Genomic DNA, 15,944 nt, shown 5'->3' on the forward strand with positions numbered 1-15,944 from the left:
CTTCCTTACAACATTTCTCTTATTAGAAATACGGTTTTGTGAGATAAAACTGTGGAGCACAACTCTCCCCCCCCCCCCCCCACCCCGAGAAAGTTCAGAGAATGCTGACTCAGCTTTAACAAAATCTGAGGCAATGTTATAATTTTTAAAAATATGAATTTTATCGTTAAGATGGAAGGTACATTTTGAAAATATTTCAAAAACCGAGTATGATATTTGTGTTGTGACGTTCTAAAGCGCATTAAACATTTCTAATCTCACTTGAGGAATAAATGTGATTACAAATCAATTAGGGCGGGGTCGGAGGGCGGCGCGGCGCCGCGTGGGCGCGCACGCGCCTGAGCGCGCGCCCGTGCGCGGGCGGGACTCGGCGCTCGCACTGCCTTCTGCTTCGGACGCGCGGTGGGTCCAGCCGGTGTACGTGCGGCAATAACACGTCGGCCCCGCTGCCCGCCATCGTGCCTGCCGTCCGGAAGGCCACCGCTGCGGTGATTTTTCCTTCATGGATTGGGAGACACAGGACCGGTTATGCCTGTAACATTAAATATGAACGTGGCCATGCCTACTTGGTTTGACATTATTGGGCTTTCACCAGATTCACAGGAAGATGAAACTGGAATTAAGCAGCAGAAAGTGTAAAATCTTTGATAGAGCAAGAGGTGAAGAATGGCATTCCTTCTAACAGAATTATTTTGGGAGGATTTTCTCAAGGAGGAGCTTTATCTCTGTACAGGGCACTGACCACACAGCAGGAGCTGGCCTGCGTCACCGCTCTCAGCTGCTGGCTGCCGCTGCGAGCTTCCTTTCCACAGGGTCCTATCAGTGGCGTGAATAGAGACATTTCAGTTCTTCAGTGCCATGGAGATTTGGATCCTTTAGTTCCCCTAGTGTTTGGTTCTCCACTGCTGAAAGGCTGAAAACCTTGGTAAATCCAGCCAATGTAACCTTCAGAACCTCTGGAGGCGTGCACAGTTCATGTCAACAGGAAACGATGGATATCAAGCAGTTCATTGATAAACTCCTACCTCCCATTGATTGACGTCACTAAGAGGCCTTGTGGAGAAGTGCACACCAGCATCATCGTCGTAGAGTATAAACTTTTTCCTGTGCCCTATCTTGAAACCTGATGTTCGCAGTGTTAAAATGTTTTGCAGATACACACCAATGACACAGACTAAATGAATCTCCTCATGGGAAATTTATGATCTGTTAAGTTTCTATGTATAATATGATCCAGAATATACTAGTATTAAAATAGGTGAAGCAGCTAGCTTCTTTCTCCCAAATGTAATTCAGCAAAATAATAAAATACTGCAACCAGATTTTTTATTACATCACTTGAAAATTATTAGTATGCTTAATGAAAACTTGTTCAGGTATAAATGAGCAGTTAAGACAGTTTATGCATGCTGTGACTTAGACTCTGGACTTATTCCCAAATTAGTCACCATGCAGTATCTGCATTTTTATGTATGTGTTCATATGTGCTTAATGATTATAATACATAGTAATAATGGGTTATTACATTATTCCTAATTATAGGGATAACGCTCCTAAGTGTCAGTAAAGAGTAATATTGCTGTCTTCAATTAATGGCCCTTTTATTTTGGGGACCAGGTTTTTCTTTCCTGAATATAATTTCTATTTAATATTCTTTTTCCTCTCTAGAAATGAAATAACGTTCTTTCTTCTTTTTTATCCTTCATAACAGACCAAATATATTGCCTACTTGCCATAAACATCTGCTGTCAATACATGCTGTAATTTGACATTCTGAATCACAGACATGATGGCATTGAAAATGTACTTATACTTGTAGAAAGAAACCAGACATCGCTTCAGAGTTTCTGCACTACTTCTTAAACTGGACCTTTGTCTGCAGTTTAGGCCTGCAGAGCTACTAGAATCTTCAGTCCAGGTAACGAGAATAATTCTGTGGTTGTATTTTTCTGTAATTATCTGGAAGAATAATTAGGTCATATTCTAGTATGTTCTGAAATATTTAAGACTGATCTTACAAACTGTAATTTCTAAGATGATTTGCTCTAAGATGATTCTCCTCGTAGCATAGAGTTTTAGTTTACTTATTTTGCACATAGGTTTGAAACCGACTGCTGTAGGAAATGAACAATCCATTCAAAGAATCTGCTTTACTTTTATCTGCCAATGGACTTATTTGAAATTTTCACTGTAGTCAGAGAGGATCTTTTTAAGTTAGTTTTTGTGCAAACATAAAAGTAGCAATTATTTGATTTTAAATAGATTTTTATGGAGTAGTCACCACCCAGGTTAATATGTAGCAAAAATGTACGCTTGATATTTCTGAACTGTTGTTAATTTTTCTGCTGTATCCCAACTGACTAGAACACCATTAGGAATACTTTATAAATGGGTGCTACTTGATGATGGAAACTATTTCGTATGGACAGTATAGGATGTTAATAATGAAGCCATATGTTTATGTCTGGATTTACAGTTTTTAAATAATCATTTACTAAGTCATTTTGCTTTTATCTTGAAGAATATAAACTGTTGTTTCAAACATATCAGCAAGATCTAATTTATGGCAAGAAATATTCCGTTGAAATGTTGTGCTGTAATGTGGGAAAATGTAAATCTTTTTCACGGTTTCTATCAGTGTGAAATAAAATTTAATTCTGACTTAAAAAAAAAAAAAGAAATCAATTAGACATAGTCAAAGTTTAGTTATCTGATTTAGAGATTGGGGTTCATTCCAATCCAGTGTTTGATTAGTTGATGTGCAATAGCTCGGCTTGGTGGCACAAAGAATGCCTGCTGCTTCCCTTTGGTCAGAACATCCACAACCTAAAATACACCACAATAAAATGTATTAGGATTTTAAAACTGTCATACTTAAATACTATTTCTATGCTTATACAATTCAACTAAAATGTAATGACTTTTACAGTGAATAACAACAGGAGAAAGTAATAACATCCATATTCAACATGCAAAATTTAGTACACTATTTTTAGTTGCTTCATTGAGTCAGTGATTGAATTTTTAAAATATTCCAGAAGGACATTTTTCCTGATGAAAATAAGGTTATGAAAAAGTATATGCTACACATTTATTTTCAAAGTGAAAATCAACTTTTGGAAAAAATTCCCTTTTATCCTTTTATAAAATTCTGAAAAAAAAATCTAATTTCTACTTTTTTTGAGGTTGAGCATAAAATAAAATTAATTTTGTGTAAGCGAAGTCACCAAGGATTTCAGGTCTTCGCTACTGTAGAGTATCCATCTGTTTTCTATACAAAGACATTGGGTTATACAAAACACAGACAAGTAATTTATCTTTCACTGTATTACTTAAGGATGAGTTTTAAAAAGTTCTGTGAGTGTATCTTTGTTATACAGTTTCGTCAGTCTTGTCAAGTACATTTAAAATGAACAGAACTTTTCAAAACTTATATGCATTTTTACTGATATTTTTTGAGTTACTTGCTTTAATGCTACAAACTAAAATATGTCTAATAATAATATTCCTGCTTCTCATCTCTGAAATAATGTTCACCCATTTTAAGGCCACTGAAAGGTATCATTACTCTCAAGGAACGGCATGCGAAATGAGAAAATGGCACAGAATCATCATTACTAGAAGAATCTCACAGAATGAGTTAACAGTGGACACATCAATTACATTGTAATCCATGAATGATGAGGGGGCCATAGCCATTCATTCAACTTGTTGAAAACATGTATCCTTGCTACATGCCCAAACCAATACAGTCAGAGAATCAATAGAAGAAGGAAATTAAATTGAACTTCACCTGTTCTCTAGTGAACCAGCGGGCATCCTCTATTTCATTCTTGTCAACTTTAATTTCTGTAGACACTGCCACAGCTAAGCAACCAATCATTAAGGAGGAGGGCATAGGCCATGGTTGACAAGAGACATACTGAACATGGCCAACTTTGACTCCACTCTCTTCTTCTACTTCTCTCCGAACAGCATCTTCTATTGTCTCACCTAATCAAATGGGGCAAAAGAACAAGTAGCTGATGAACATACCCTGGACATTTTGTGCTCCAAATGGTTCAAACATTTGGAAAACACTTTGGACAGAAAGTCCAAAGAAAGAATTCAAAGAATCAGAAAGCAGAAGCCTAAAACGAGATTGGAATTCAAGAAACATTATTTCTTAAAGTATATGACTACCTACAGAATCAAATGCCAAGAAACTTTTCATTTCTTAAAGGTCTAAATTTGTTATATTTTAAAAATTATAACATCTACGACTATCCAGCACCTACTTACTGTTGGCTAAACACTATGCAAACACTTTATATATTATCTTGTTTATGTATCTAACCTTTTCCTCACTAAAATCTCGAAACATTTTTTTCTTATGTTGTCAAACAATTATTGCAGATAACTCTTTTCCAAAGAGTTAAAAACTAAAATTTTAAAAACAGCATACAATGAAACTCATTATTTTTCTCTTACCAAATGATTATTTTTCTCTATATAATTGTTGACCCAGCTATAATAAAGTAATGCCTATAAATGTAATTTATATTTCTGATTTGTTGAAACTGAGAATTAGAATAAAGGGAATAGTTTCTAAGTTAAATTTATCTGAAAGTTTAGAAATATTCTGCTATTTAAATACAGCTTTCTATTTCAAATAGATTGGTAAATTTCCTATATTAAAATTAATTTATATTCAAAAAAATAGTGAAAAGATAACTCATAGACTAGCATAAGATATTTGTAAGGCCAAACTAAATAAAGATTAGCATACAATACATATTTAAAAACCCCTAAAATCAATAAGAAAAAAAGATCAACAACCAAAACAAAAATAGGCAAAGAATATAAAAATGTAAAATTCAGGGAAAAAGAAACTGGATGCCTAATACATATCTGAAAAAGATGCTCCATCAGCAGGGAAATAAAAATTAAAACGACAATGACACACCATTTCATAACCATCAGAATGGCAAATAAAAATCTTGATATTCCTAACTTGGTGAAGATGAGGAATAATAGACATTTCATGTACTTCCAGAGGGAGTGTAGGTTGGTAGGAACACTTCAGAAAACAACTTGGCAATATGTGGAAAAGATTAAGATGCTCATATTCTATGAGCTAGCAATTCTACTCTCAGATATACACCCTATGGAGGCTTGTACCACTCCTTACAAATGTGTACAAGGAGTAGTTCAAGAATATTCACTGCAGTGTTGTTTGTAATAGTAAAAGCTTTGAAATAAACTAAATGTCCAACAGCAGAATGGATAAATGAATTGCAGAATATTCATAAATGGAAGGCTACACAGCAGTTAAAAAAAAATGACCTAGAGCTACTTAGAGGCAGCATAGAAATTAACAGCATGGACTCAGAGCCAAACTGCCCAGGTTTGAATCCCTGCCCTATCACTTACTAGCTGTTTGATCTTGGGCAAGTTATTCAGCCCCTGTGCCTTAGTGCCCCATCTGTAAAACTGCTGAAATACCACCTACTTTATAAGCTTGTATGAGGATCACATGATTTAATACAAACAAAGCCTTCGGGAAAGTGTGGCACTACATATGTTTAGTACTATTATTATCTATCAATGTAGATTAATATTGGAAGTTGAGATTAAACGTGTTAATTAGATATATTAATTCATTTATTCCACAAACACTTACTGAACTCCTACAACATATCAGGCATATGCTCTAAGGGTTTAGGATAGAGCAATAAATAAACCAAAGTCCTTGCCTTTATGGAACTTACATTCTGGTACTAGCAGATAATAAACAAATAAATAGGTAGATAAATAGATAAATACATACATATATACCATGTTAGGTGCTGATGAGTGCTGTAGGGAAAAACCAGACTGGATGACAGGGATTGTACATGCAGGGTATAGGGCTAACTAATGTATTTAGGGCTATCAGGGAAGGCCTCTCTGAAACGGTGACAATTGAGCCTAGTACAGAAGGAAGTGAGGTGTAAATCATGCAGATACCTTGGGTAAGGGCAATATATGAAAGATATATGAAAGAGCAAATAATGAATTTTTAAAACACAAAACTATTCCACTGGTAAAAATAAAAATTATATCATCTAAAATACACAGAAAATATTTTAAAATATCCCAGTTTTATAACATGATAATTTATCAGAGATTATTTCTCAAATGCCGTCCAAACTTTTTATTTAGAAATTATAAGTTAAATGAAAATTACTATAAAAATTATTAAGAAAAGGCTTACCAGGTTCAATAAATCCAGCAAGGCAGGTAAACATGCCTGGAGGAAATCTTTTCTGCCTGCCTAAAAGGCATTTGGTCCCATCTGGATGAATAACTTGCATGATTACTACTGGATCTGTTTTAAAAAAAAAAAAAAAAATCAGATGTATGAATGACAGGAAAAAATAATTTAGACTCATTGTGTAAAGTCACTGTCTAGTAGGATAATAAAAACATGTATCTCCTGTAAGAACAAGACTTTTGTCTAGTTACAAGAGACTATTTCTTTCTGCCGGGAGACAGAGTATTTCAGGAAAATTGCATAGAATATTGTCAGTAAGCTAAAGAAAGATCATTTTTGTCTTCTTTCTCATCTTAATAGCAACATTCATTGTGTATTTATGGTATGCTAGGCTTATTTTTATTTTTTAATTAGAAAGAAGTTTGAGTAGGTAATACATGGCATGGAGAAAATTCAAATTTTACCATAGCAAATGTAGTGAATTTCCCTATTCTTTACATTGCAGTCCTTAACAAAATGTTTTTAAAAGCTAATGTGGCTCTATGATTGAGTTTAATCCATTAAAAAAAATTATTTTAAATAATAGTTCATCTCTCCAGAAGTCACTAATTCAGTAAATTCGCCTCACTAGATCACAACTGAGAACTGGTAATCAAATGTAAAAGGCTCCTGAGCAGCAAACACATATGTCACTAAGCCATGCACTTTACTCCCAAGAGACCTCCTCAGGTGTTGCTGAGTCTATCCTTTTTTCACACAACTTTAAAGCACTGGGTTATTAGATTTCTAAATCCACAGCCAACTCAAAGCACCAATTAGGAGAGAAAGTACAGGCAGACACCAGCAGTAATGAGAAGCTAGCTCCAGGCTCTACCGCTTTGGTGATGCCACAAGCAGGTACTTGACTATTAGGGCTTTTTTTTCCCTCTCCACTAAGTGGACCCAGATGGTGGGTTTTTGAAATCATGTATCTCAACACATCAAATTCATGCTGATTAACCCAGGGTTAAGAAGGGTAGTAAAAGTCATCAAAGTACGTAATACTTTAATACTTATAGTCTTAATAGTTAAATTAAACATGCTTTCAATAAAAAGGTAAGCCCCTCAGCAACTCAAAATCTTGTCTTTCCAGAATGCCTTATTCCCTAAGATTTCCAGAAGGCTGAGGTTTCACTGTAAAAGAAAAGGCTTACCAACTCTTGGGTATGATGTATTGTGAACACCATGGAGGCTAGGACAGTCTTCTTTTAAGCATACTCTTTTATAGCCACCTTCTTCAATTTTAGTTGCACTTCCACAGGTTGGGCAGAACTTATATCGACTGTGCCAGGCGAGGACAGATCTTGCTTGAGCTACAACCCCTACGAGAGAAGCAAAAGAAGTTTTACTTCTGTGACAAACTGTAAACAAATTAATATAGAAGTAAAATGTTCTTAGGTCATAATAAAGATGTACACTGTATTTTCTGAATAGCTGTGTGATCAAGGGTTTTATTATTCCTATTTTTATGATCTGTATCTTTCTTTTAAAGTAAAAGATTTAATTCTACAGATGACAAATGAAAATTAGATTTACCTTTAATTTGGACTAATAAAATATTGTCTCTCATATAACTCTCATATAAGATAGATATACTGGGACTTCCCTGGTGGCTCAGTTGTTAAGAATCCGCCTGCCAATGCAGGGGACATGGGTTCAATCCCTGGTCCAGGAAGCTCCCACATGCCGCAGAGCAACTAAGCCTGTGCACCACAACTACTGAGCCTGCACTCTAGAGCCCGCAAGCCACAACTACTGAGCCCGCATGCCACAACTACTGCAACTCGCGCACCTAGAGCCCATGCTCTGCAACAAGAAAAGCCACTGCAATAAGAATCACGTGCACCGCAAAGAACAGTTGCCCCCGCTTGCCGCAACTAGAGAAAGCCCGAGTGCTGCAACGAAGACCCAATGCAGCCAAAAATAAGTAAATAAAATAAATAAATTTATTAAAAAAAAAGATAGATGTACTAACATCTGTATACACTGTATTAGTTTCGGCATTTACTATAGGTGATTTGTAAATTTTGGATATGCATGACTCTATAGCGTATAGTGACTTTACAAATAGTGACTTTACAATAGTGACTTTTATAAAAATACACTACAAAGACAGTTCTTAACTTAGATTTGGGCCATAAAGACAATATTACTAGGAAACTGTAAGAACCCATCTCTACTTTCCTTGGGACTAAGACAATACTGGTCTGTGTCACTGTGGAACATATTCTGTTTACAACTAGAAACTACATAGAATAATTTTTTAAAATATTGTGTTTACAACTTTTGTGATTAACTTTGCTTATGACAAAAAAGCCTAATAGAATAAATCTTAGAATATGTACACTTTGTCTACAGCCTTTACCCTGATACTTCAAAAAAGAAATAATGTGGCCTGACCAAAAACACTAGAATTGGGGCAATAAGAGTAGAAATGCTACATTTCAAACGCCTGACAAAACCTCTCTCTCCTAAAATAGATTATTGGGTCTAAGGATTTTGGAAAAAACAAAATAATCAGAAACAGCAATAACAACATTTTAAACTAGGAAAAATGAAACTAATAAACCATAAATAAAAACAAATGTAACACTGAAATTCAGTGAACCATAGACAACATTAAATACCTGCCTGCTTTGTTACTGTGTATTATGTAATTTACCTCAAGGTATCGCCATTATTTCAGTATCATCACAATACAAAAAGCTAACATTTATTGAGTACTTACTATGTGTCAAGCACCTGGCAAAGATCTTTACATACATTATCTTATTTAATGTTTAGAGCAACACTATAATGTAGGTACTATTATTATCCTCATTTTTGGGAGGAGGAAACTGAGGCAGACAGAGGTTAAGTATCTATGTAAGGTTACACAGCAGCTGAGTAAAACAGCCTCAGTTTCCTTGCTAGTTTTTTTTTTAAAGATCCTTTTGATCTTAAAATTATATATACAGCTTCAAAGAAAGGATATTTTCTTTTTAAAAGTGTTGTGTTTTTTCCACAGATGTGGGGAATAAAACATACCACCCCAGATTTTGGGATGAGTGCTAAGAAGTCTCTGGAAGAGCCTACCAGATCGCCTAAGAGAATGTGGACATTGAGAAGTGACCCCTTCCTCACCTCCCATTAACTCTTCAGTCTACTGTAATATACCCTCTATTCCACTGACACGCCTCTCGTCAAATTCATCAACAGCTTCATATTATCAAACCAAAGATTCTTTAAAAAAAAAAATCTTTGTCATCTTACTCAAATTCTCAGCAGCATTCAGTATATTTGACTACTAACGCCAAGAAATACTTTCCTCTCTTGGTTTCCATGAGCACATTCTCCTGTTTTCTTCTTACCTTACGGCCGCACTGTCAACATCATCTTTGATGGCTCCTCTCCTTCTATCTGACCTCTAAATTTAGGGGGATTCAGGTTCTTTTTTTTTGCTTGCTCTCAACTCTCTAAGTAATCTCAGAAATTTCCTGGGATTTAAATACCACCTTTGTGTTGATGACTGCCATACAGGTATATTCCAGTTCCTCTCCTTAGTTCCAGATTCTATTTCCCTTCTCTGAAAGTTAACATGCCCAAAGCGAAAATCTTGATTTGCTTCAAGTCTGTCCTGCTTCCCTCGCTCTACCCATCATTCTATATTATTTTATCAAGAAAGAGTATTACTATCTACCAAATTACGAAAGTCTCAAACTTAGCAGTCATTCTTGATCTTTTCTTTCATTATTATATACCGCATACCCACTCCATTAGCAAGTACCACTGATTTGCTCTCCAAAATACATCTTGAATGTACCACTTTTCCACCATCTCCCCTATTATCATCTTAACAACTCAGACGTAGTCTAGGTTACCAGCATCTCTTTCTCACTTATAAGTCTCAACCTACTGTTCAAGCCCTATCAGTTCTACCTCCTGAATATCGCAAACTCTCCTTTTCTCTCTACTCCACTAATCCAAGCCACTGCAATCTCTTACCTGGGCTACTGTAATCTCCAGTCCCCTCTTAATAGGACTCCTGACTTCCACACTTAATTATCTACAGTTCATGATCTACAAAGCAGCCAGAGTGAGGTTTTTTTTTTTTTTTTTTTTTGAAACCTAGGCCAGGTTATAACATTTAAATGGAATTTAGAATAAAATCCCTCATTCTTACCATGATATATATGACCCCACATGAACTGGCACAGCAAGAAACAGACAGCAAAGCAAAACAGTCAAGGTCTTTGCCATTATGCTCAGTGTACAGCAGGCACTCAATAATCATTCACTAAAAAATCAAGTGAAACCAGTATGCGTTAGGGTTAATTCTGGGGAAACTAAGCCTGGCTGATTAAAACTGCTGTAACCACCCAGGAGAGTAGTCCTCTATGGTGAGAACTTTAGGAAGTTTCTAATGAAGACAGCCTAATTTCATTGCTTCCTGGAAAGAGTGTGCTTCCTAGAAATTGTGGATACATGCAATTTCAATCCAGTACCAAAAATCAGATTATTACCAATACAAGTAAACAGTGTTCACTTCTTACCAGCTTCTTTTTCTTTCAATTGCAGAAGAGCTGGCATTGGAGGATGAAGAAAATAGCAATTTTCATGTCTTTGCTTAAATTCTTCAGCAGCAACAGGATCTATACCTAAAGCAAACCAGGCAACCAACGCATCTTTTTCTTGTGAGACTTCCCCAGCATAATTAAATAACTCTTTTTTCATTTCAAGTTCTACTCCAAGGAAAATCAAGGTGATCTTCTCAGGCTGAGCCAAATAATCCTTTATCTCTGTGTAGTTCAGCTGACAAAGCCTGACTTCCGGCTGTTGGAAACTTTCTTTATTGCCACCTAGAGTAACCAAGGGATTTAAATCTGAGAAAAGGATATAAACGGTGGCTGGATGGCTTTCTTTTGCTAACAGCCAGTCAGAATTATTTCTTTTTTCACTTTTCCGGTCCAGTAGTGTCTTGCTAAAATAATTTTCACATTCTTCCATTTCACTGGTTAGGAACCAAGGCTTCTTCCCACCTTTAGCATTAGCTAGTAAGTTAGCTATATGCTTATAACCCCAAAATTCAGCAATATCCAGTGCAGTCTGCCTTGATTTATTGATAATGGATCTGTCGCACCTATGGATGGAAGCAAAAAATAAAATAGTAAAGAAACATTTTCTTCAGTATTTATTACAATAAAATATTTCCAGATGTACGTGATAGTCCCTCTATTTAATAACTGCATATATTTCTTTTTGTTTTAGCACATAATATACTAATGGAAAGGTAAAAGAAATAATCATAAATCATTAAAAGTTAGAGACAGCAGATATTTAAAATTTCTGGAAGATTATTTATAAAATAAAAAAAGCAGGGCTTCCCTGGTGGCGCAGTGGTTAAGAATCAGCCTACCAAGGCAGGTGACACGGGTTCTAGCCCTGGTCCGGGAAGATCCCACATGCCGTGGAGCAGCTAAGCCTGTGCGCCACGACTACTGAGCCTGCGCTCTGGAGTCCGTGAGCCACAACTACTGAAGCCCGCATGCCTAGAGCCCGTACTCCGCAACAAGAGAAGCCACCGCAGTTAGAAGCCCGCGTACCGCAACAAAGAGCAGCCCCCGCTCGCTGCAACTAAAGAAAGCCTGCACACAGCAATGAAGACCCAATGCAGCCAAAAATAACATAATTAAAAAAAAAAAAGCATACGTTTTATGTGCTATAATGAGATATTAAATTTTTACAAGGAGTTTTCTGTAGTCATAGTGGGTAGATTTACACATTCTATTTGGGAGAAAAAAATTAATTTAACTCAATTTCTTTGCTGTTAAGTATGAAGAGTTAATTTCCCAATTAAAAAAAGTTAAAAGTTTTTAATTAGAAATTATGCTATTATATAACAAGACTGTTCAATGAGTTATTTACAAGCCCAATGTTTTAAATATGGCTATAAGAAAAATTTAAAAGAAAATGCGTAATCCAGAAATTAAACCAGACACTCCTTCAGGTGGTACAGCCTAAAATGTTTACCCTTTCTCAAGCAGAAACTGGACAACATCTGGGTGCCCATTCCTTGCAGCATACATTAAAGCAGTCCAGCCATTTTCAGAAGTTTCATTGAGAAGAGATGGAGAATGACTGAGCATTACTGTTAACCTGGCAATATCTCCTTCTGCAGCTGAATAGTGAAATTGGGATATAATTTCTTGGTTTGGACTTCTTTTTACAGAAGACATTTCTTCCTTAAAATAGGAAAACAGGAAAAAAAACTCATTTGCAATTGCTTTCTTGTATCAATGATTGAACATTATCAGGGTGCTGATATAATTAGAATATTAGTTACGGTTTCTAAAACAATATACTCTTAAAAAGGTAACTAGTAGTCAACTGTCATCACAGCATACATTTCAAAACTGTTATCAGTTGAGAATTTTAAATATAATTCAACATGGGGGATGTATAAAATAATGTATAAAGAACTTTGGTGGAATACAGTTGAAGGGGGTGACATCATTGGGAGGGGGAATAAGGTAAGACATTACAAAGAGGAAAGTGTATTTCAGGCAAACCAGACGGACTTCAATATGGATCAGGGCATGAGGGGAGTTAAAGCAAGCAGACAGAAATAAAGACAGATGTTTTCAACAGATGCCAAGTAGTATTCTTAGATTCTGTGGTACTAGAAACAGATCTGTCCTCTCAGGGAAATTATGATCCTATTCAAAAAGCTACGTTTTACATGAAAAAAATTTATTGCTTTACCTTTCATAGTTAATTCTGCTAATCCATCAGGGAATGATTTTTGCTCATGGTGTGAGGTAGGGGTCATGATACATTTTATCCCAATAGATAATCCATTTGACTCAGCATCATTCTTGAATTCACTATCTTTGTCCCATTACATTGCAGTATTATCCTTGTCACAAATGAGACGAGCATATATTTTGGATCTATTATTGGACACTGTTCTATTGGTCACTTTGTCTATCCTTGAATCACAGAAGCTTTTAAAACCATTAACTTTGTCTGCTTTGTTACTCTGTTATTTCAGCAAGAAAGAAAATAATTGTTCCATACCTTTTAATAAATGTTGCCTAATCATGGACTGAATGTGGTAGGGCACAAACTGAGCTTTTTTGTGTGTGTGTGTGGAAATGGTTCATATTTCAGTTGTCTATAAACATCTCAAAATACTTTTTTTAAGGTATGATTTTTTTTTTCTATGAAATTCTATTAAGAAAAGATTTGGGATTCTAACTAGGTTTCTACCATTCTGAGCATAAGATATTGAGGCTAAAGGGAAAGAAAGGTTATAATCCATAATTTTAGACAGCAGTTGTCTCTAGGGTTCTGACACTGCAATTTTGTTGATCAGTTGTGTAGTAGGAATAGCATGACAATATTAAAAGAAAAAAGTGGGCTTTGTGACTATTCACCTTACCTGTTTATATCTTTCTGCTACCTATAAATAGGTCAAAACTACTCACAGGAATAGAAACAAAATATTGAAATTCTCTATACAACTTAAAGTAGGAGTGACTTCTAGATTAGAAAACAATTTTTTATTTCTTTTGATTTACTCTAGAATTTACTTCACCATTCTCTTCATATTAAGATTCCTAAATGCTTTAAAAATATTATGAATAGCAAAAGCTACAACTTTTCAGGACTTTATTTTGTACTGCTGTATACTGACTCATGTATGGTCTCCCTTTAAAGTTGCCTTTTCCTTAAAATCATATCATACAGGTTCTTCAGTTAGGTTTACTTCAGGCAATATTTAAGTCATGATCACTTCCTTACCTTCTCCACAGCCCACTCACTGCAGGTTGACTGCAAAACTGGCCTCCAAAAATATAGTACCATTCACTACCCCCAGCGCAATGCTTATGCATACAGTATTCTCAGGTGAAAAGAAGTGGAAAATGCACACTTTCTCCTTTAGCTTTCTCAGCAGAAAAGCCATCTAGAAATAGAACCATTACTTATTCCAGAAGAGCACACAAAGTCTAAAGTCCACCTCTACTGTTTGATTTACTTTTTCATTTCTCATTGTCAGGTTCTCCTGAAGGTAAGGATTTGAAGGCAGGATGAGGTGATTCAGTTAGCTAAATGCTGCCCTTGCTGTCCAAGAACACGGACTATCCTGAGAAGTCATTTTAAAGAATCTTGAGTTTAAAGAGTCTTAGATTTAGCCAAACCAACATCCACTTTTACGGATGTGTACCCCGGTGCCCCTGACTGGTCCAAGGTCACATGGCTCAAGAGACAGGGCAGACCTCAAATACAGCTTTGTCACTTAAGTCACTGACCATTATTTCTTGGGCGTTCAAGAGGGCCATCTAACCGACCAAGCGCCACCCATTGCACGGTCTCTCCAGTGTCTCCAAACAGTCAAATACCTTGAGAGTTTATTCCCTTGGCAGTACTGTGAGGTTACTTTTATTTAAAAACGTGAAAGCACACATGAAGCAGCACTTCTTTTTCCCCACCTCAAAGACTGCGCTGGATCGGCTGAGTCCCCAGCCCCGTCCCCGGCGCCCGGGCTGCAAGTCCAAGCGCGAGGCTGCGCCACACCACCCAGCAGGGCAGGGCCCGACAGCGCGGAGACCCGAGAGCACAGAGAACTGGTTACCAGCTCCAGAAGCGGCACTGGGCCGACTAACTCGCCGCTGCTGCTACTAACCCACAGGTGACCAGGATAGAAGAAAGCAGGTTGTAGTCGAAGAACCGGGAAATCCCCACGCTCGCTCTTCCCGGCGCCGGATGGAGCCTCTCAAACTTCCGGCGAAGGGCAGGTGTCCTCGCACGGCTTTATGGGAGATGTAGTTTGAAGGTCACGGACTGAGAGATTCGAGAAGGCCCGGGGCTTGGCGGGTAGAGGCTTTGGGGAGCTGGGGCAGGAGGTCCCAGCTGAGAGGACCGGCTTCCTAACGGTGAGTGAAGGGCTGTTTGGTTTGGTTTTGTTTTTTTCCCGGTGAGACCGAGATGTGTAGAGCGATGAAAAATTGTAGGTCTGTGGAAACGGTTTTAAGTTCTCCAGAATTTCACATCTAACCCCCACAAGCTTCTTTCGGATATAGTTCAGTGCGTTGGAGTGTTCAAAGCATTCTTTCTTGTTAGATAAACCTGGAATATTGGTTGGACCAAGTCGTTCCAGTATATGACCTTAAACAGGTTATTGGCCTCGAACCTCAATCACCTCATATGAGAAATGGGACCATGTGTTGATGCCTACCTCATTAAGTAGTCCTCTAAAAAGTTTATGTCAATCGTCCACAACACCTCCTTGGGTTGTTGTGAAGTTTAAATAGAATAACATATGTACACACAACGCAATTATTATTGTTACTGTTATTTTTTATTTAATTTCCCGTGTTTTCGTACTCGCAAAACCTACACAAGTTAAGTGAGTTCGAAATTACAAAGCTCGGCGTTGTTAGTCGTCTAACTCCCAGATCAGGTATTTTTCCTTTACTAAATTGCCCCCTTGGCATTCAGTAGCAGTTAAGGAGTCTCAAGGTTGACCATTGCTTCCTACCCCGATTTTAGGCATTGGAAGTTCTTTTCTCAGTGAAGTTTTTACATGCCCGCTGACATTGTACTTTCATAACTACTTTTTTCTAACTTTGTTCTATGTTTCTTTCTGTGAGTAGTTGGCTTCAGTCTTTAATGATTTCAGTGATGAGGC

The 15,944-nt window shown here is 36.9% G+C and overlaps 1 protein-coding gene, 1 long non-coding RNA gene and 1 pseudogene across 5 annotated transcripts in view; 2 read left to right on the forward strand and 1 right to left on the reverse strand.

The window, feature by feature from the left end:
• Positions 1 to 458: 458 nt before the first annotated feature.
• LOC133089850 (acyl-protein thioesterase 1-like) lies at positions 459 to 1,119 on the forward strand (annotated as a pseudogene).
• A 1,445-nt stretch (positions 1,120 to 2,564) lies between these two features.
• NUDT12 (nudix hydrolase 12) lies at positions 2,565 to 15,020 on the reverse strand. 4 transcript variants are annotated; one of them, XM_061188037.1, is made up of 7 exons: positions 14,889 to 15,020; positions 12,284 to 12,495; positions 10,807 to 11,393; positions 7,429 to 7,596; positions 6,236 to 6,349; positions 3,794 to 3,993; positions 2,565 to 2,826 (listed from the first exon to the last, which is right to left on the reverse strand). In XM_061188037.1, the coding sequence occupies exons 2-7, from the start codon at positions 12,487 to 12,489 to the stop codon at positions 2,716 to 2,718; spliced, it is 1,386 nt and encodes a 461-aa protein (XP_061044020.1). In that variant the 5' UTR covers positions 12,490 to 12,495; positions 14,889 to 15,020; the 3' UTR covers positions 2,565 to 2,715. The 4 variants fall into 4 exon arrangements, with proteins under 4 accessions (XP_061044020.1, XP_061044018.1, XP_061044019.1 ...); XM_061188035.1 differs by having other exon boundaries at positions 14,746 to 15,020; XM_061188036.1 differs by having other exon boundaries at positions 14,940 to 15,005.
• Positions 15,021 to 15,145: 125 nt separating this feature from the next.
• Positions 15,146 to 15,944, forward strand: part of LOC133089852 (uncharacterized) — a 355,571-nt gene continuing 354,772 nt past the window's right edge. Inside the window, exon 1 of the long non-coding RNA XR_009700753.1 lies at positions 15,146 to 15,189. This is a non-coding gene — a long non-coding RNA (uncharacterized LOC133089852). The remainder of the gene's footprint in view (positions 15,190 to 15,944) is intronic.

This window comes from Eubalaena glacialis, chromosome 4, assembly GCF_028564815.1.
Source record: "Eubalaena glacialis isolate mEubGla1 chromosome 4, mEubGla1.1.hap2.+ XY, whole genome shotgun sequence".
Lineage (NCBI taxonomy): Eukaryota > Metazoa > Chordata > Mammalia > Artiodactyla > Balaenidae > Eubalaena > Eubalaena glacialis.